Source organism: Xenopus laevis, chromosome 6S (genome assembly GCF_017654675.1).
Source record: "Xenopus laevis strain J_2021 chromosome 6S, Xenopus_laevis_v10.1, whole genome shotgun sequence".
NCBI classification, from domain to species: Eukaryota; Metazoa; Chordata; class Amphibia; order Anura; family Pipidae; genus Xenopus; species Xenopus laevis.
This window is the reverse complement of record NC_054382.1, coordinates 14,970,020-14,991,802: the sequence shown is the minus strand read 5'-3', so window position 1 is coordinate 14,991,802 and position 21,783 is coordinate 14,970,020. Positions and strand designations below refer to the sequence as shown.

The 21,783-nt window shown below is 39.5% G+C and overlaps 1 protein-coding gene across 1 annotated transcript in view; it reads left to right on the top strand.

Annotated features, from left to right (window-relative positions):
* The window catches only part of LOC108719837 (cyclin-Y), a 68,328-nt gene that overhangs the window by 41,133 nt on the left and 5,412 nt on the right, over window positions 1-21,783 (top strand). The window contains exons 2-5 of the mRNA XM_018269050.2: window positions 11,533-11,607; window positions 12,054-12,088; window positions 16,651-16,751; window positions 19,728-19,763. Of these exons, the coding sequence (XP_018124539.1) occupies window positions 11,533-11,607; window positions 12,054-12,088; window positions 16,651-16,751; window positions 19,728-19,763 (247 nt within the window). The remainder of the gene's footprint in view (window positions 1-11,532; window positions 11,608-12,053; window positions 12,089-16,650; window positions 16,752-19,727; window positions 19,764-21,783) is intronic.

Sequence of the window (21,783 nt, the reverse complement as noted above, 5' to 3'; positions counted from 1 at the left end):
TTTTAGAGAAAATAGATTTAATCATGGTTTCAAAAAGCTCTAATACCGCTAAAATTTGACTCTTTAATAAATGGGCCTCTATGTCTCACACTTATTCATGCTATGGTCAGTTTTATCTGAGACAATTAACCTTCCTGCTGTCACATTATCTAGCAATGTTAAAGGACCAGTAACACCAAAAATTTCAAGTCCAGCAATGTTCCCCCGGCCTAGAATATTACCAGACATGTTTTTATGTGGAGTTCTCTGGCTTGGAATTTGGACTGGTACTTGGTTTTAGGGTTTAATTGTCCTAGGAAGAATTTAGTAGTTTGTCAATTAAAATAGAAGCATAGGAGAGAATCCGAACAGAAAATGATGCATAAAATAAGGAAAAAATATTATATATTTTTGATGTTGTTGCCAAGGTGAATAACCTCCAGCAACCAGATAGCATTTTATGTTTCAGGCCGGAGACAAGCACAATAGAAAGTCTGATGCAAAAATCCAGACAAAATGAAGACCAGTTGAAAATATGCTTCGAATTTGAAGTACAGGTATGGGATCTGTTATATGGAAACCAGTTATCCAGAAAGCTCTGAATTACAGAAAGGCCACCTCCCATAGACTCAAAAAACATATTTTCTTTTTCTCTGTAATAATAAAACAGTAGCTTGTACTTGATCCAAACTAAGATATATTATTATTATTAACATTTATTTATATATTGCCAGCATATTTTGCAGCTTTGCAAAACCAGTCGGGTGTATTTATTGTTAACGTGATTTTTCAGTAGACTTAAGGCATGAAGATCCAAATTATGGAAAGATCTGTTATCTGGAATGCCCCAAGTCCTGAGAATTCTGGATAACAGGTCCCATACCTGTAGAACTAGGTATGATGTAACCCCATAATGATGGAATCATGTTCATTCTATGTGTATGTCTTTAAAATGACATTTTCGTTTAGCACAGGGTTTGCAAGCAACTTTTACATGTAAAGGATGTTGAGTTGAAATATTGGTTTTATTTTTACTGTGATGGAAGGGATGTCTATCTGCCCTCACTGCCACAAAAGAACACTCTCTTCCTGGCTTTCAACAAACAAGAATTCCAGGAAAAGGCGTTTTCAAAGGCCACTTCTTTATAATGCAGCATGGACTGTAAACAAATGGATTACAGGACACTTACGTAAACATGTAAATCTGAAGTGCATTAAAGGGGAACTCCACCCAAAAACCGGTATTGCATAACGAAATAAAAAGCATTAAACTCTGAATTAACTTTTAGTATATTTTGGAATGGCCAGTTCTAAGCAAGTCTTCATTATTGATTTTTTTTTTAAAAAAAAATAGTTTTTGAATTATTTGCCTTCTTCTAAGGACTTCTTCCAGTTTTCAAATCTATATTTAAAAATAAAACGTTCTGTAAGGCTACAAATGTATTGTTATTGCTACTTTGTATCTTTCTATTCAGACCTCTCCTATTCATATTCCAGTTTCTTATACAATGAATAGATGATTACTAGGGTAATTTGGACCCTAGCAACCAGATTGCTTTACCTTGAGAGCTGCTGAATATATAACTCGAAAACCACAAATAATAAAATATGAAAACCAATTGCAAATTGTGTACATCATAATAAAACTTAACTCAAAGGTCCAGCCCCTTTAAAGGAGAAGGAAAGGTTAAAATTAAGTAAGCTTTATCAGAAAGTTCTATATAAATACACCAGTAAACCCTCAAAGTAATGTTGCTCTGAGTCCTCTGTCAAAAGAAACACAGCATTCCTTTCCTTCTATTGTGTACACATGGGCTTCTGTATCAGGCTTCCTGTTTTCAACATAAACATCCAGGGCTACGGCTTGAGCATGCTCAGTTTGCTCCTCTCCCCCTCCCTCTTCCTCCTGCCTGCTGTAATCTGAGCCCAGAGCTATGCATAAACAGGGAGAGTCTCAGGCAGGAAGTTATGTCACAGCAAGCTAATATGGCAGCTGCTATCCTAAACAAACAGAGACAGCTTCTAGAGCTGATTACTCAGAAGCTGCCTGAGACTCTCCCTGTTGGCTCATAGCTCTGGGCTCAGACCCCCAAATCCTTTGCAAAAGATTAGGCCGAATCCTAATTTGCATATGCAAATTAGGGGTGGGAAGGGGAAAACATTTTTTACTTCCTTGTTGTGTGACAAAAAGTCAAGTGATCTCCCTCCCCTAATTTGTATATGCAAATTCGCATTTGGATTTGGTTCGGTTGGACAGAAGGTTCGGCCAAATCCTGCTGAGAAAGGCTGAATCCCGAACCGAATCCTGGATTCGGTGCATCCCTAGTTTTAACCTTTCCTTCTCATTTTAGACCTCAACTCCAGTTTGAAAAGCTCTGATACAGGCTGTCCTGACTGGACAGGACCGAGGAGTGGTAGTTCTCTCTTTTCTGATGTAACTGGTTACCTGGGGTGAAGCGATTCAGAGGAACAAAAGACCCATTTGTGGGTGGAATTCAGTTGTATGGAAGTTGGAAGGATCATTAATTCAGTATGGGCTACAAAGCAGCTTCGCTGTGAGTTTCTCTGGCCCAGCAGAAAGCAAATTGGTTAACTTTCAAGCTCATTAGTTTGAGGTCTGAGGAGGTTGTTAACATCTTAATGTGAAGTCTGTCAGAACGTTCACTGTAGTTATCTTAATTTTATCACATTTTCTGCTCGCATGGATTTGTGTAACAAGCCAATGACTCCCACAGCATTGAGAAACTCTCAGAACTATACAATTGTCCCATTTATGCTATTAGTCATCCACATTTAACCTACAGTATATGGCAGTTCTCTGTGGCATATCCACTTTGCCTTAGTAACACGTCAGTCAGCATTATGTCTTTTTGCTGCTGTATGTTACAATTCTGCATAATATTGTTCTCTAATATTGTTAGATCCAATATATCTTATAGGGGGGCTCCTTTCCTAGCAGATGAAGCTCAGTCAAATAACTGATTCCAGTACAAACAAACTCTAACAAAATAACTGCCTTTTGCACAAATTCTGCATGTAGAGAGACATGTCTGGTGATTGTAATAGAGTGAGCTCTAATACATCTTCTAGGCTAAAGCAGCCCCCCTATAAGATATATTGGATCTAACTATCAATGAATATCTGACACCCAACTCCTATATGAAGACAGAATAAAGAGAAGCTTATGTTGAGAGAGGGATAGTGAAGATAAACTTGATTATTTCAGAAGCAATACAGCAGTGATCCCCAACCAGTAGCTCGTGAGCAACATGTTGCTCTCCAACCCCTTGGATGTTGCTCTCTGTGGCCCCAAAGCAGGTGATTATTTTTGAATTCCAGGCTTGGAAGTTAGTTTTAATTGCATAAAAACTAAGTATAGTGCCAAGCAGAGCCTCCTGTAGGCTGCAAGTCCACATAGGGGCAACCAAATAGACAATCACAGCCCTTATTTGGCACCCCAAGTGAATTTTTCATGCTTGTGTTGCTCCCCAACTCTTTTTACATTTGAATGTGGCTCACGAGTAAAAAAGATTGGGGACCCCTGCAATACAGAATCCTTAATTGATTATATTTAGAAAACTTCTTATTTCTGTATGATGAAGTTCATATTAAATTTTCATTTTCGAAATAGTTCCCCTTTAAGGTAACCATACAGAAGAATACAGTGGGCCCACTTAACTGATATCTGGCCAGAAATCAGCCTGATGTGGATTGGGCAGGATTGTTTTTCCTGTCAGGCCAAGGACTACATTGACTCATAGATAGGGTCCTTGCTCCAACGGCTTCTATTCCCCTCACTGTTATCCAATAGTTAGGCTCTAGGGAAAGATCCACTCATTTGGCGACCTCACCAAAGTATCTTCTGGTGAAGAGCCAGATTTAGACCACCATGTTCTCCAGCTATAGAACCCCTTATCTAGAATCCTGGGGTCCTAAGGCTTGCAGGATAAATGATTCTTTTGGAAGTGGGGCGCTAAAAATTCTAGCACTTCTGCTTTCTCCTCCCCTCAGTTATAGGTTGGAAATGGACAAGAATGGGAAGAACCTACAATACCCAACCGGATACCCGACCCACAAAAACCTGCGGTACCCTGTGGGTTGCGGATAGAAGTTCCGGGTGTGGGTATTGACGCAGTTCGGCGGTTCTGCGGGTCGCGGGTCAGGCCGCGGGTCTTCTCAATATCGATTTTTACTCCTTTTTTCTGATCACACCTACTTCCGATGATGTCACTTCCGGTTTACAATGACAGCACTTCCAGTTTTACTCCTTTTTTCTGATCACACCTATTTCCGATGATGTCACTTCCGGTTTACAATGACAGCACTTCCAGTTTTACTCCTTTTTTTCTGATCACAACTATGTCCGATGATGTCACTTCCGATTTACAATGACAGCACTTCCTGATTCTTGATGGTCAGCATGTTCGTGTGTCTGGGTTGCGGGTAACGGGTCCAATCGGGGAAGAATGCGGGTTGCGGGTACGGGTCGGGTATGGGTTCCAAAAAATGGACCCACGCAAGACTCTAACCTACAACCCTCTAACAAATCTGCCAAAATCCAGGTTTTGGAGCCTATTTTCCCTGGTCTGGGCACGGGTTTTGTCCCACATTTCTGGTTTTTATAGTGTTTTAGTTGTCAGAACTTTAGATAAGGCACCTGTATAAGCTACAAAGTGCATGGGCTGCTGTTCTTGAGTTACGGCACTGGGGGCTATTACATTCGCTGGAAAATCTTTTGCATTGTCGTTAAATGTCGCCTATTGTATCTTTCATTTCCGATACACAATGCTGTATCAGCTCTATGGATCTCCAGCACTCAGATTTGTTATTCAGCTTCTACATTATTCATTGACACAATCATATCGAGATGTCCATAGTGTGATCATGAATATGGATTTCAGCCCAGCATGGAGACTGCAATATTACAATGTTACGTGCAGCATTTTGTGTGAATGTGCAGCATGAGTGTAAAGTGCCGTTATTTCTAATGTAAGAAGAGAAAGGATCAAATGTAGCGAATGCTTTTAAATAAGTTCCCAGTGCTAATGCTCTTACTGAATAGAGCTCTTAAAGGGGCCTCTGCACCAAAGGTGATCTCTGTCTCTCTGGCCATTTCTCTTTATTATTTTAGTGCGTGCAACACACAATATGCATTTTTAAACTGTTTACATTCGTTAACTGGAAAGAGATATACTGCAAATGGAAGCAAATTTACAGTTGGACTTTTTTTTTCATTTGGTCAATTTTTTTTTTTTTAAATTGATTGCCTTTTTTTCTGTCTTTCTCTGAATTAATAACTGGTTCGGTCCAGGACCTAAGTATACTGCGCTTCCAGCAGTGTCTATTTATATCCTGACCCCGCCCCTCTGTGACATCAGAGACAGCGGGTCGGATGTGGATATTAAAAGAGAAGCAGAACAGCGTGCCAGGTTGGGTGCAGGTTCAGAGTGACTGGTTAGGGTCGGGTGCAGCTTCAGAGTGACTGGTTAGGTTCGGGTGCAGGTTCAGAGTGACTGGTTAGGTTCTGGTGCAGGTTCAGAGTGACTGGTTAGGGTCGGGTGCAAGTTCAGAGTGACTGGTTAGGATTGGGGTGCAGGTTCAGGATGACTGGTTAGGGTCGGGTGCAGGTTCAAGGTGACTGGTCAGGGTCAGGTGCAGGTTCAGAGTGACTGGTTGGGTGCAGGGTCAGAGTGACTGTTTAGGGTCGGGTGTAGGTTTAGAGTGACTGGTTGGGGTCGGGTGCAGGTTCAGAGTGACTGGTTAGGATCGGGTGCAGGTTCAGAGTGACTGGTTAGGTTCGGGTGCAGGTTCAGAGGGACTGGTTAGGGTCGGGTGCAGCTTCAGAGTAACTGGTTAGGGTCGGGTGCAGCTTCAGAGTGACTGGTTAGGTTCAGGTGCAGGTTCAGAGTGACTGGTTAGGTTCCGGTGCAGGTTCAGAGTTACTGGATAGGTTCCGGTGCAGGTTCAGAGTGACTGGTTAGGGTCGGGTGTAGGTTCAGAGTGACTGGTTAGGGTTGGGGTGCAGGTTCAAGATGACTGGTTAGGGTCGGGTGCAGGTTCAAGGTGACTGGTTAGGGTCGGGTGTAGGTTCAGAGTGACTGGTTGGGGTCGGGTGTAGGTTCAGAGTGACTGGTTAGGATTGGGTGCAGGTTCAGAGTGACTGGTTATGGTTGGGTGCAGGTTCAGGGTGACTGGTTAGGTTCGGGTGCAGGTTCAGAGTGACTGGTTAGGGTCGGGTGCAGGTTCAGGGTAGAGTCCTATGCGAAACCAATTTCTAAGACCTGGACCCGAACCCGCACCACACGGCCGAACTGCAACCCGCATATTTACCCACTTTGATCCGCTACCCAACCCGGACCCGCAACTGTCTTATCCGAAACCTGACCCGCAAACCGACGACCACCATCAAACAGGAAGTGATGGTGCTGCAAACTGGAAGTGACATCATCAAAAGTAGGCGGGACAGAAACAAGTTTTGAAAAACTTTAAAAGGAATAAAATATAGACAATATATAGACAATATCACATAAGAAAATAAATTTAGACAAGACCCGCAACCTGACCCGCATCTATACCTGCACCTGAAAAACTTCCCCTCATTCCACAGGGTGCCATTCTTTTTGCGGGTACCAGACCCACTGCAGGACTCTAGTTTAGGGTGACTGGTTAGGGTCAGGTGCAGGTTCAGAGTGACTGGTTAGGGTCAGAGGCAAGTACATAGTTTGTTGGCCCACATATCACTGCAAGTCAATTCAAATTAACTGAAGGGTGCCTATGTGTTGGCCCCCTCACAGTGAATATAAATGTTTACCCCACCCTATGCTCCTATTCCCTGAAAAGTGCCCTTGCATTCAATTTGACTTGTCCTTTAAGGCACACTCTCATAGCAATCAAATGGACGGAGATTATACAAGGAGCCCTACACCTTAATCTCCTTTCTATTGTTTTATATGAAATTAGGGGCACATGTATGGCCAGCTTTAGTTGTATGCTTGCTGGGAGCTATAGCATTTTCTAAAGAAAACCGTAAACCACATAGCTGAACTAATTATAATAAAGTGACAGAGGGAGTTAACTCCATGTTTTAGTCCTGCAATACAATGCAGTTAAAGACAGAATACACAAGAATTTCCTCTAGAAATTCAGGGGTCTCTTGGGACTAAGTATGTCAATAGATATGGACATTTCAGGGGGAATGTAAACAATCGCTTACAATTTGCATCTTAAACCTGAATTGTCAAACAATGAGCATTTCCCTCCTGTCAGACGAGCAGATAAAAGAACTGTGAGTGTGTATACGTGCTGAATCATTCATCCTACAGGAATACCGCACATACAGCCAACCAACATTAGATCCCAGTAATAAACCTAGGGCAAGCCTGGCACTGGGATGGCAAACCCGAATGTGCCGATTGTCATGGGTGACAGGGATGAGCAGAAAAAAAAGCTTCCTATTATTATATGATTATAAGGAATAGAGGAAAAATAGTTCGATTTTCGAATGTTTTTTTTTTGGCTACTTCGACCATAGAATTGGCTACTTCGACCATCGAATTGGCTACTTCGACTACGACCTTCGACTTCAAATCGAACGATTCAAACTAAAAATAGTCGAAGTACTGTCTCTTTAAGAAAAAACTTCGACCCCCTAGTTCGCCACCTAAAAGCTACCGAAGTCAATGGGCCTCATTTATCAATACTGGGCAAATTTGCCCATGGGCAGTTACCTATAGCAACCAATGGGTGATCAGCTTTTTAAAGCCAGCTGCAAGCAGTACAATAAATGTAGCAATCTGAATGGTTGCCATGGATTACTGCCCATGGGCAAATTTGCCCAGTGTTGATAAATGAGCCCCAATGTTAGCCTATGGGGAAGGTCCCCATAGGCTTTCCAAGTTTTTTATGATCGAAGGATAATCCTTCGATCGATGGATTAAAATCCTTTGAATCGTTCGATCGAACGAATTTCGCAAAATCCTTCGAATTCGATATTCAAAGTTGAAGGATTTTAATTCGCCAGTCGAATACCGAGGGTTAATTAACCCTCGATATTCGACCCTTAATACATCTGCCCCTTAGTGTCATATAAAAATGTTCCTAGAAAGCACTGAAGGGGTCACAGACCCTTTATATAAAGGTTTTATGTGTTCCAGCAAGGGCCAAAGATAAAGCATACCATGTTTCCGAGGCACAGGAACAGCAGTTTTATCATTGTAATAAAAATCTCACTAGCAGCCATAACAAAGGGGAGGAAGCGCTGTGTAAAATAATAAGGAGGATAGGAAAAAGTGACCCAGGGCGGATTTAGAGAGATACACGCAGGCTGTGCCGAAACAGAGGCAATAAGGAATGAATTGGATAAAGAGAGAAGGAGTGGGATGAGAGCAGGAGAGAAGGTGAAGGCAGAGAGGAGCAGTACAAAGAGAAGCTGTTAGCAGAGAAGAGAACAAAAGTCCCCGCTGCTCGACAGAGAAGCCCTGGAAGATTGGCACTTATCACAAATTGAACACAATGGCAGGGAAATATCAAGAGCAGATGTATGTTTCATGATTCCCCTTCACCCGCTGTGGTGTAGCTCAGTGCTTGCCAACATTGTGTTCCTCCTAGCACAAAGCACAATTGGACAGATTCTTGCCTTATTAAGGACAAAAAAAGGCATAAAGTATCTTGGCCAGCTATTCTTTTAAAGGGCGATGTATTTATGTTCAGTATTTTTTTCTACTGTTCATTATTATGTTTTATTATTGAGTTTCCTAACTCTAATATATTTTCCTGCCTCACTGATTTTTTAACTGAAAGACCTCGTCTGCTAATTGGCATATATGGCTTTGTATTATAAAACTACTGTAAATGTGTTCTGGTCGTGGATGAACCATTGGCCCCAAGGACAGTAAGAAGTAATTTGCATTTCTCCACCCATTTCTTGCTGCATCACAAACTCTACTATAGTTTATATAAACAAGGTGTAGCCATGGGGGCAGCCATTTAAGCAGAGGATACACAGTAGATAACAGATAAGTACTACTATAGTTTATATAAACAATCTGCTGTGCAGCCATAGGGGCAGCCCATTCAAGCACAGGATACACAGTAGATAACAGATAAGTACTACTATAGTTTATATAAATAAGCTGCTGTGTAGCCATGGGGGCAGCTATTCAAGCACAGGATACACAGTAGATAACAGATAAGTACTACTATAGTTTATATAAACAAGCTGCTGTGTAGCCATGGGGGCAGCCATTCAAGCACAGGATACACAGTAGATAACAGATAAGTACTACTATAGTTTAGATAAACAAGCTGCTGTGTTGCCATGGGGGCAGCCATGCTGTTTCAGCCGGAATGTTTCAGTGTGAGTAACAAATAACTCCAAAAGCATTAAACATTGTGAATGAATTTGTTTTATAGAGTTACTTATAATTGTATTATATAGTTACTTAGCATTACATTATCTTTTATTGTATAACAGTTTTTGGGAGGAGACCCCCTTGCAATAAGAGGAGCTCTGAAATTAGCCTTGTAGCCTCATTCTCATTTACTGATCCCTGGGGCCCAAGTGAAAGCAAAGAACACAACAGTGCACCCCTTATTGCTCACAGTAACACCAAAAAAATGAAAGTATTTTAAAGTAATGAAAATATAATGTAGTGTTGCCCTGCACTGGTAAAACTGATGTGTTTGCTTCAGAAACACTACTATAGTTCATATAACCAAGCTGCTGTGTAGCCATGGATGAAATTGAAAAAGTCTATATGGCACAGGTTAAATAGTGGATAACGGATAACACCATTATGTTCTACAGAGCTTATCCGCTATTTGCTGTGTAACCTGAGCCTTTTCTCCTTTGAATGGCTGCCCCCATTGCTACACAGCAGCTTATTTATATAAACTATAGTAGTGTTTCTGAAGCAAACACACCAGTTTCACAGTTGTAGGGCAACACTGCATTATATTTGTATGACAGTGTGCAAAGTGTTAAAAAAAAAACCTTGTTTTGCACTTTGTACACTGCGTTCTGTAATGTAAATGGCCCCCATAGTCTCTGTAATATTGAGGCTGTTCAGCCCAGGAGTGCAGTTTGGATTATTCCCAGAGATTTATACCTAGGAAATGTTTGCAATAAACATTATTTTAGCAGAAAACGGAGAGAGGATTTTCAGATGCCAAACACAGCTAGTGGGCATATCACCACCTCACTGTATGCTTTCCACATCAACAGACGTCTTCGTGAATGCTTGACAGGTGGAAAGTTACAGTTTTGACTAATGAACAGGCAGCAGGCGTTTCCAAGCGTGGCCCTGTCTAGCAACAGTGAGATGCACTTCTAATCAGAATTGGGAAATGTAGAACAACGTGCCAATCCAACAAGTAACAGACCTATTAAGGGCACAGCACAGCTCTCCTATAAATCAGTCCATAGGGAGGGATAATTATCACCCTATATTTGCATTTTGAGAATAACATGGCACAATGAGTCTAGTCATCGGCGTGTGCTCCTTTTTCTCCCCAAAGAGTAACTCTCCAAAATAACAGCCAGTCTTCAATTATGCATCTCAAAAGAGTACAGCTTAAATTAACATCCCCAGTCGCCTCCAGGCACAGAACAAATTAATATATTCTTATTATAACAAAAGTAATTAAAGCTGCAGTGTGGAATCTGAGGGGCTGTCGCAGCTTGGCCGATGTTTTGTGAGACAATGGAGTTTATATGTTAGATTGACTGTAAATCAAAACTAGGGATGCACCGAATACAGGATTCGGCCTTTTTCAGCAGGATTCGGCCATATCCTTGTGCCTGGCCGAACCAAATCCTAATTTGTATATGTAAATTAGGGACGGGAAGGGAAATCGTGTGACTTTTTGTCACAGAAATAGGAAGTGAAAAACTGTTTTCCTTTCCCTTATTTGCATATGCAAATAAGAATTCCGATTTGGTTCGGTATTCAGACATATCTTTCACAAAGGATTCGGGGATTTGGCTGTATCCCAAATAGTGGATTTGGTGCATCTCTAGCCAAACAAATTCAGGGGTAAGACTGTACAGCAGGGAAGGTAGGGAGGGGGTACAATGGGGAACTTATTCGGAAAACCCCATGTCCACGGCATTCTGGATAGCAGGTCCAATACCTGTATTATCCACATGTTTAACCATTTAACAAGCAATAAATCTGACCACTTCCCTGGTTATGCACTGAAACGCGGATATTTTGGGCACCAAAAACCATCATGTATATACCTATCCATTTTATTATGTTAGACTAGATACAGAGCTGTGAATTTTCTTTAACCCTGTAATTGTTTTTCTTTAAAGATTGTGTCATTTGATTATCTGATAGATTTGGGATTAGATTAGAAATGACAATGCGATCTTTGGCGAGCTCCAGAGCAATCGAATTTTCTGGGCAGTCTTAAAAGGAGCATAATAGCCTCATATGTAAATTAGAAATACATTTCATTTCCATAATGACATTCTTCTTCACAAAAGCTCCACTAATGAACATCTGCTGCATTCTAGTGATTCCATATTAAACATATTGAATTCTCTTTCAGATATGAATATGGAATTTAACCCTTCGGATCATCCACGGGCGAGCACAATATTCCTTAGCAAATCTCAGACTGACGGTAAGTTACACCTGTTCTTTCTGCTTCCTCCTGTGCACTCTGAATAAGGAACAGAGCGGTCTGAAATGCGTTAGGCTCCTTAAATGCATTTAAAGATGACCAATAAAGGTTGATGATATTATAGGAGACACAGCTCAGTTTTTAGTTTGTTGGTCATTACAAGTCTTTGGCCCATTTAAATCCTGTGAGAGCCACATTCAGCCTCCAGTTGGAAAAGTGTGTTCCGAATTAGAGAAGTGATTCATAATTGGTGGGAGAATTCACAAATCGCAGTTTTGTAACTTGCACATGCACGTTCAGGACTAAGAGGATTTACACATTCCAGGAATTTTACCAGTAAAATGATCTATTGCTGGTGTGCAGAAGAACCAAACGTTAGCTTTCATGTTCTTTCTACCACTGTTAGGTATGAGCTTCACTTTATTTTCTCTGTTGTTTTTCCATAGTAAGAGAAAAACGGAAGAGCCTTTATATCAATCACGTAAGTAAAGCCACTTTAATTTAATGCTTATAATGTATAATAAACTTTTTTGGAATTCCTAGCTGCGCATTGCACAATATGGTACTTTGTACATAAAAACTGTAACTTGATAACCCTAAACCTAGGAGGTGCACAAGGTAACCAAGAGCAGAGAGACATTCTGCAAGAACACCCATTAGCCAATAAGAACAACCAGGCGTTTATTCATGGCTTGATCAACTTGTAATCAGCTGGAGATTAGGTTGTTCATATTCAAAATGTAATGGTGTTTACTTTCAACTGGGATCAGAAAAGCCATAGATCTTCTTTAATTAAAAGAATATAATATGGGTTTAATAGAGCAATGGCATTATGAGTTGTCTAAAAATACACACATGAGTTTGCACATGAGGGACATACTGTATTTTAGCTCATTATGTTTTGGGCTTCTGTCCCAGCCCAAGGCAACCACAGCCCTTTAGCAGTAAAGATCTGTGTCTCCAAAGATGCCCCAGTAGCTCCCCAACTTCTTTTCTGCTGATTCACTGCACATTCTCTGTGCTGCTGTCACTTACTGAGCTTAGGGACCCACTCACAATATATGGTATATACAGAATAGAAATGTCACAATGTATTATTGGTACACAGCAGCACAGAAACCAGCACAAATATCATACACATTTAATAATCAGCCCTGTAGCATCAGCTTATACCTCATTTTCTGCTCAATGATTTGCGACCCCTTTGCTTAGCTTCTCAACAGCTGCTCCGAACCCACATGTGCAATGTCTTTGACATTCCAAAATCCAAGTTGAGAAACTCCTGTGACAACTTTGATGGCCTGAAACATTAATACTATAGAGATGCTGAACCTTTAGGCTGGTGCAATAAGTTCAAAAATATAAGATAAGGCATTTCTAGCTATATTGATTTTCTTTAAAGGAGAACTTTAATATTCTTTAAAGAAGAACTAAACTTAACTATAAAAGTAGCTGGAAATGTTGTACATTATGTTTCGTGCTTCTGTACCAGCCCAAGGCAACCACAACCCTCTGATCTTTACATCTGGGGGTTATAACCCTAAAATTAGGGTAATTTGAAGAAATAGTGGCAGATGAGAATTATAGTTAATTGGAGCTAGAAAACGTGGTATAATATATAGTGAATAAAGTACCCCCTCTTGTAAAATATAAAGATATTATAAGTTACCGAGGAGTTTCATGACCATATAAAAACACGGGTGTTTTTATACGGGTCATGGAATTCCTCGGTAACTTCTAATATCCTCATATTTTATAACTGGGGGTACTTTATTTATTATAACACACAAGTTTCAGTGAGTCGTGTGACAGAAATGACATCAGAACTCACCGTTTATAAGGATATAATTTACAGGATATTCATGGCTTTTGTGTATTATATATATATATATATATATATATATATATATATATATATATATATATATATATATATATATATATATATATATATATATATATATATATATATATATATATAACCTGAATCAGACGCTTGCACTCTAAACCAGTCTTCCATGAACGTGGGTGCTGGGTCAAAGTATTTATGTAGAGTTCAAGAGGACCCGCACACCTTGGTTAGTGAACCAAAAATTTCTTTATTTTTCAAACTTGTGCATCCAACGTTTCGACCCACATTAGGGCCTTTATCAAGGCCCTAATGTGGGTCGAAACGTTGGATGCACAAGTTTGAAAAATAAAGAAATTTTTGGTTCACTAACCAAGGTGTGCGGGTCCTCTTGAACTCTATATATATATATATATATATATATATATATATATATATATATATATATATATATTCCTCTTAGCCTTCTGTGCATTGCTTGTATTGTAGTAGCATGTTTTTCATTCTGCCCTTACTATAACTTGTTTTTATTGAAGCTCCTTTATATGGCACCTATAAATAATAGATATTAAACTCAATAGAAGAACTTTCATAAAGAAAATCTGTACCCTCTTTGTGCCTCTAGCGACAGAAAAAATAAGCAAACATGTTGCAGGGATATTGGAAGGTGACACTGATATCAGTGACTGGCGTCTGTTTTCCGGCTCTCACTGTTCTGCCGCTGAAACTGTGCAAGCCTGCCAAGCAATGGCACCACAAGGAAATAAAAGTTTTGCTGCCGCTCCTTGGCATTACGGACTTGCCAGTTAATGACGGGTTATGGGGGGAAGTAAACTGTGAGCTGTTGTAGAGCCTATTAAATTGTGTAGCGTCTATACTATATATGGTTCAGCCAGAGTATCCTTGTATAGTTATAGTTCTGCAAGGTATGTGGGAATATTCCCTCCTATGCGGTTTTGTTGTTTTGAAATTTAAAGCAACACTGTGCCCTCAAATTGTGAATTGAAACCAGGATTCTCAACACAGCAAAGAAGCAGTGTTGCTACTGTATGGGAGTGTTTTATCAAGGTCCAAATTAGAATTTCTGCCACAATTCAAATGCACCAAAAAAAAAAAAGTTATATTTTCAAAAACTAAAATGTTTGTTATTTATTAAGGACTATAGGCTATAATGAAAAATCGCATGTGGCATAACACATGCGGCGCTTCATATTCCGAAGTTTCCTCGTGAGTCAACTTAGGGTGACTTTCGGAAAACGAAGCGACGTGTGTGCCATGCCGCAGGCGATTTTTCATTATAGCCGGCGGAAGACAGGGGGAAGTGTTCGGGGAGATTAGTCGCCCCAAAGAAGAGGCGATTAGTCAGGTGACTAAAGGTCCCGAATCGCCAGGTATGTCCTTACCCTTAGGGTAATCACATCCTTATTCAAAGATACAAACTGTAGTTGTTTTTAAAGGACAAGGAAAGGCAAAAAAGTAAAATCCCATTTTTACTTTCTTTAATGAAAAAGAAACCTATCTCCAATATACTTTAATTAAAAAATGTGTACCATTTTTATAAGAAATCTGACTGTATGAAGTGAAATTCTCCCTTCATTTACTGCTGTGGATAGGAATTGTCAGATGGTCCCTAACTGCTGAGCAGGGAAACAATCATACTTATGTACAGCAGGGAGAGCCCCCGTCTTACTTCCCAGCCATGCAGAACTCAAGCAGCTTTGTTTATGACGATCCCTAAGCAGCCCAGACCACACTGAGCATGTGCAGGGTCAGGGTCAGGCAAAGATTTTTAACAAACTTACAAGATGACAGCCCTCTGTGGCCAAATTTGAAAGCATAAATCATTTGTTTGATTAGGCTTTGTGGTGCAGTAAGTTTATGCTTATGTTTAGTATTCAAAATACAGCATTTCTAGCCTTATTCGATTTTAGACTTTTCTTGTCCTTTAACTAAAAATGAAATATTCTCTGCATATTACCTAAGGGGGATATAAACCCCAAAATACAATTTGAAAAACACAATGTAAGAAATAGTAATTATAAGCAAGTCTACACCAATCATACATATTCAATGTTTTTAAAGTTATTAGTAAATACAGCCGCTATTGAAAGCCATGCCTGTTCATTTCTGCTCTTTAGTAATGTGTTGGCAGGCCTGAAACCCACGGGACTGGTGCAAAAGATTCAGGCTGTGGATGGGTTTGGCCCGATCTCTTCCTATTGGTGACCTAAATGAGCCCTGCTTTCATGCCCGGCAGCATCTATTTAAAAACGCGCATGTGCCCCGTCCCCTCCATGACATAAGGGACGGGCGTGGGTATATAAATAAATGCTGACCCATGGGCTGGGTGTTAGTGTTGAGTCAACAATTTGTACATGACTACAATCCTGGCCGAATCCCGAACCGAATCCTGGATTCTGTGCATCCCTACAAACAACAAAGCATTCTGAACAAAACCCTAAAAATAAATATTGCTAAAAATGCCATGTTTTACATACTGAACTTGCGCCACCAGTTTCAGCTTGTTAATAGCAGCAATGATCCAGGACTTCAAACTTGTCACAGTGGGTCACCATCTTGGAAAGTGTCTGTGACACTCACATGCTCAGTGGGCTCTGAGCAGCTGTTGAGAAGCTAAGCTTAGGGCTCGTCACTAATTATCCAGCAGAAAATGAGCTTCCCTGGCTGTAATATAAGCTGATGCTACAGGTTTGCTGATTATTAAATTCTGATGCTAATTGCACTGGTTTCTGTGCTGCCATGTAGTAATTATGTGTATTAATTACTAATCAGCCTTATATTGTGACATTTCTATTCTATGTGTACTGTATATTGTGAGTGGGTCCCTAAGCTCAGCAAGTGACAGCAGCACAGAGCATGTGCAGTGAATCAGCAGAAAAGAAGATGGGGAGCTACTGGGGCATCTTTGGAGACACAGATCTTTACTGCTAAAGGGCGGTGGTTGCCTTGGGCTGGTACAGAAGATCAAAACATCATGTACAACATTTATAGCCTACTTCTTTAGTTACCATTAGTTGTCCTTTAAAAGATTGTTTAGTATGCAGATGTGCAAGTAAACTGTTAGGAAGTAAAGTTGCCAGGCATAATAAGAGTTTGATAGAAGGAGTACTGGCAGCTTGTTACCCTGAGCCATTGGCACATTAACTGTCACTGTTTCTTATATCCGACACTAGCATCCTCCAGGACAACTACGCCGAAAATACAGCTCGTGTTCTACTATTTACCTTGACGACAGCACAGTCAGCCAGCCAAACCTCAAGTATACAATTAAATGGTGGGTATGGTTCATAATGGATTCAATGGAATTTGTCACAAAGATTGTTGTCAACACATTGGGCAGCTCGCTGGCACTTGCACAGATACAAATGTTCTGCGTATATAGCACTTTCACATCTATGCAGAGGTCAGCGATCTGTGACAGGAGATTCACCATTAAAAGCAATTAAGCAGTTGATCTTTAAAATGTTGTTCCTATTTTATTGTTTTTTTGTAACCCTTTTCCTGTTTTACAATTGTTTTTGCTGATCCTTGCAAGTGTAAAAGGTCGGCTTCAAGACTAAAGGGTATATTTATAATGGTGTGTTGTAAATTTAAAAAAAAAAGTAACGTTTCCGCAAGATCAACTGCTTAATGTTATGGTACAACATGTAAAATCACCTGCAATATGCCTGCCAAGTGTATAATCTTGCCTGTCAGCTTAAAAAACTCGTTTAGGGTAAGGGCACAGGGCAGATTCGGGGAGATTAGTCACCCCAGCGACAAATCTACTCTTCTTCGGGGCAACAATCGTCCCGAACAGCCTTCCTGCCGCCTAGAATTAAAAATCGCCAGTGGAATGACACTTGCGGGGCTTTATTATCCAAATTTGCCCGAAGTTGCCTCAAGAGGAAACTTCGGACGACTTCGGAAAACGAAGCGCCACGAGTGCCATAACGCTGGCGATTTTAAGTGCTATTGGCCTAATCTGCCAGTGCACACCTCTATATATAGCACAACCTGGACTTTGTCATGGATAATTTGATCACAGCGTGATGAAAATACAGCAGAGTGAAATATAGCCCATTTTAATGGTATATTTTACATACCTTTATTTAAAAAATGCCCAGAGATGTGTTTTTGCTGTGATGATCTGTACCATTCCAGTTTGATCCTATTTATTTTCTTTTCTAAGAGTTAAATCCGGTGCCTGGTTCCTAGAGCCAATAACCAGAGCTATTAGATAGCAGTTTAAGTGCAGAGATACATAACAATAAAATGTTAAAGACATCATGTCTTAGAACTGCACTGTGCACTTCCCCTTTAATCATGTCAAGTATGTTGAAAAAGCCTTTTAATCCATTATGTTTCCATTATGCTTGTTTTATGGGTACATAAAAACTTTATTATCTATAAATCAAAGCTGACTCTGTACTGGGTTAAATAAACAGAGGTTGGGTTTATGGATTTGCCATGAACAAAGGAAGATGCCCAAAGTGGTAGTCTGTGATACAGATGGAGCACTGTTTATATTGGTCTGTGTAATGTTTTTTTTTTTTTTAACACAGCACCATCTGTAGATATTTTTACATTCTTGCCTATAATGAACAAGCACATTATCAACTAGACACCCTATTAAGCATGGCCTGAGCTTAACGTGGCATGTTGGGATGACTCTGATATAACCTCTAATTACTGGTGATCATTCGTAGCAGAGTCTTGCCCTTAGACGCCAAACATTCCATATTGTGCACATCACAATGACAATCTATGGAAAAAAATCAACAGTAAAAAAGATTAACCAGAGATATGTGGTGAACATCATTGTTTTCCCAAGCAGTGTGTACATAAGCAGGTATAGGACCTTTTATCCAGAATGCGCAGGACCTGGGGTTTTCCACATAAGCGATATTTCCGTAATTCATACCTACCTAAGTCTAAGACTAAGGGGGTTATTTACCAAAGTCTGAATTGATCTCAATATTTTCTGCTACAAACCCCGATCAAATCCGCTCTGGTTTTTTACGCTTATTTATTATTACATTTTCCCGAAAATTTGCTTTGAGGGAAAAGATCAGGTTTTCACTTTTTTCAGATTTTTCAACTGAAAACTATGATTTCTTATGCGTTTTGCTCGGAAAAAAAAAATCATTGAGACTTCTCCCATTGACTTATGTGCAACCTCGACAGGTCTGAGTTGACGGATTTTCTGATTTGGACTTTGCCATCCTAGGAGTATAATAAATTTCCGAAAAAATCATATTTATTTTTTTGACTAAAAATTCAGATTTTATACTAAATATGAATTTTTCGGGTTTTTGGCATTCAGAGTTTAGTAAATAACCAAATAATCAAAATTTTAAAAACACATTTCCTTTTTCTCTGTAAAATAAAACAGCACCTTGTACTTGATCCCAACTAAGATATAATTAATCCTTATTGGAAGCAAAACCAGCATATTGGGTTTATTTAATTTTTTCATTATTTTCTAGTAGACTTAAGGTATGAAGATCCAAATTACAGAAAGATCTGTTATCTGGAAACCCCCAGGTCCCGAGCATTATGGATAAAAGGTTTCATACCTGTAGTTGGTAACCTTAAAGGAGAAGTAATATGGCTAGAAATGCTAAATATGTTATATAATGAATTTACTGTATAAATATATAATATAATACAGGTATGGGACCCGTTATCCAGAATGCTCGGGACCTGGGGTTTTCCAGATAACGGATCTTTCCATAATTTGGGTCTTCATGCCTTATGTCTACTAGAAAGTCATTTAAACATTAAATAATCCCAATAGGCTGGTTTTGCTTCCAATAAGGATTACTTATATCTTAGTTGGGATCAAGTACACACTACTGTTTTATTATTACAGAGAAAAAGGAAATCATTTTTAAAAATTTGGATTATTTGGATAAAATGGAGTCTATGGGAGACAGCCATTCCGTAATTCTGAGCTTTCTGGATATCGGGTTTCCGGATAAGGGATCCTATACCTGTACTGTATTAATCCACAGGAGCTTGCAAATCATTATTACTAGAATTGCTGCACCTTATGTTTTGATGGCTGTCAATAGCTTGTGCTTCAGAAACACAGGACGGAACAAGCTCATTGGCTGCCTAGAATATATTCCTGTTATATAGTTACACAGGATTAATGGAGTAAATGTACAGTATGTAGAGGTAAATACACAATTCATTTAAATGTCATAGAAGAAATTACTTTTACGGAAATGCATTCATTCGTTTCTTTTGTTTGTTTGTTTTACAGCGTAGCCCTTGCAATATATTATCACATCAAAAACCGGTAGGTATTGCTTGTTCCTTATCAAACGGTACTAATAGTATGGTCCTATGTAATCCAAAACATGCCTTTAAAGGGGTGTTTCACCTTCAAATTAACTTTTAGTATGTTGTAGAACGGTTAATTATAAGCGTTTTTTTCTAATGGTCTTCATTATTTCTTTTTTATAGTTTTTTTTTTAATTATTTGCCTTTTTCTGCTGGCTCTTTCCAGCTTTCAAATAGGGGTCACTGACCCCATCTAAAAACAAATGCTCTGTCAGGCAACAAATTTATTGTTATTGCTAATTTTTATTTACTCGTCGTTCTACTCAGGCCTCTCCTATTCATATTCCAGTCTCTTATTGGCCCTACCAGTGACAGACAGACAGACACTTAAGTCAGTGGAAGTCATCTATTTGATCTTACTCAAGCCTTCCTATGAAAAATGTGTTCATTTAAAGGGCTAGTTCACCTTTAATTTAACCAATTAACCATAGGTTTTCGTGTGTAATGGTTTTTAGGTTATTTAGCGTTCTGTTCAGCAACTCTCTAGTTGGTACTTGAGCAGCTTTATGGTTGCTAGGATCTTTTTACCCTAGCAACTAGGCAGTGTTTTGAATGACAGATCAGAATATGAATAGGAAAGGGCCTACATAGAAAGATAAGTAATAAAAATGAGCAGCAATAATAACATTGCATCCTTACTGACTGCGGGGTCAGTGCCCCCTGTTTAAAAGCTGGAAAGAGTCAGAATAAAAGAAATAATGAAAACCAGTTGGGAGGAATAGGGCATTTTATAATATACTAAAAGTTCATTACAATGGCAAATCACACCTTTAAACATTAAAGGGGTTGTTCATCTTTTAGTATGATATAGGGAGTGATATTCTGAGACAATTTGCACCTGGTTTTCATTTTTTATTTTTTGTGGTTTATGAGTTATGTGGGGTTTTATTCAGCGGCTCTCCAGTTTGCAATATTTAGCAATCTGGTTGCTGCGGTCCAAATGACCCTAGCAACCATGGATTGATCTGAATAAGAGATTGAAATATGAATAGGAGAGGCCTGAATAGAAAGATACAGTAAGTAATAAAAAGTAGCAATAACCATAAATTTGTAGCCTTACAGAGCATTTGTTTGTAGATGGGGTCAGTGACCCCCTTTTTGAAAGCTGGAAAGAGTCAAAATAAATAAAATAAAAACATAAAAAATTATGAAGACCAATTGAAAGGTTGCTTAGAATTGCCCATTCTATAACTTACTAAAAGAAAACCACCCCTTTAATCAGTCCCACTAGATGGCATTCAGCAGCAAGTGGCAGATTTACATTCCTTTACTACCTTTGACCCCCCAATTCCAGATGTTACTAATCTCACAGCAGTGCTTTGGAATGGAGATGAACCCATGGATGCTGTTTCCAAAGGAATGAGGCCACATTATACACATGTGCTGGAAAGAAATACAGGTCAAGGAACGTTGGGCTGACAGTCGGATAAATCTTTGCTCTAGCTGTCAGGTTTCATTTGGAAAGAAATGCATCATGAGGTTTTGGCCTGACTGCCTGTGAAGCTTGGAGCTGCATGATTTATCTGTGCGTTTGGGAATTGGCAAAATATGGCACTAATGATGGACATGTTGCTGCTAGCTCTGCCGTCACTTCAATAAATCCCCTCGTCCTGGTCACGTCACTGACCCAACTTGCAAGTTATAGCTCTTAGGCAATACTGAGGATTTCCGTAATAAGCAAGGCGGGGAATGCAGAAAGCTGTATTTTATATCCGACGAAGTTGCCTAATGTTCTACTTAAAGGAGTTGTTCACCTTTGAGTTAACTTTTAGTATGATGTAGAGAAGGATATTCTGAGACAATTTGCAATTGGTTTTCATTTTTTATTATTTGTGGTTTTTGAGTTATTTAGCTTTTTATTCAGCAGCTCTGCAGTTGTCAATTTCAGCAAACTGGTTGCTAGGGTCCAAATTACCCTAGAAACCATGCATTGATTTGAGTAAGAGACCGGAACATGAATAGGAGAGGGCCTGAAT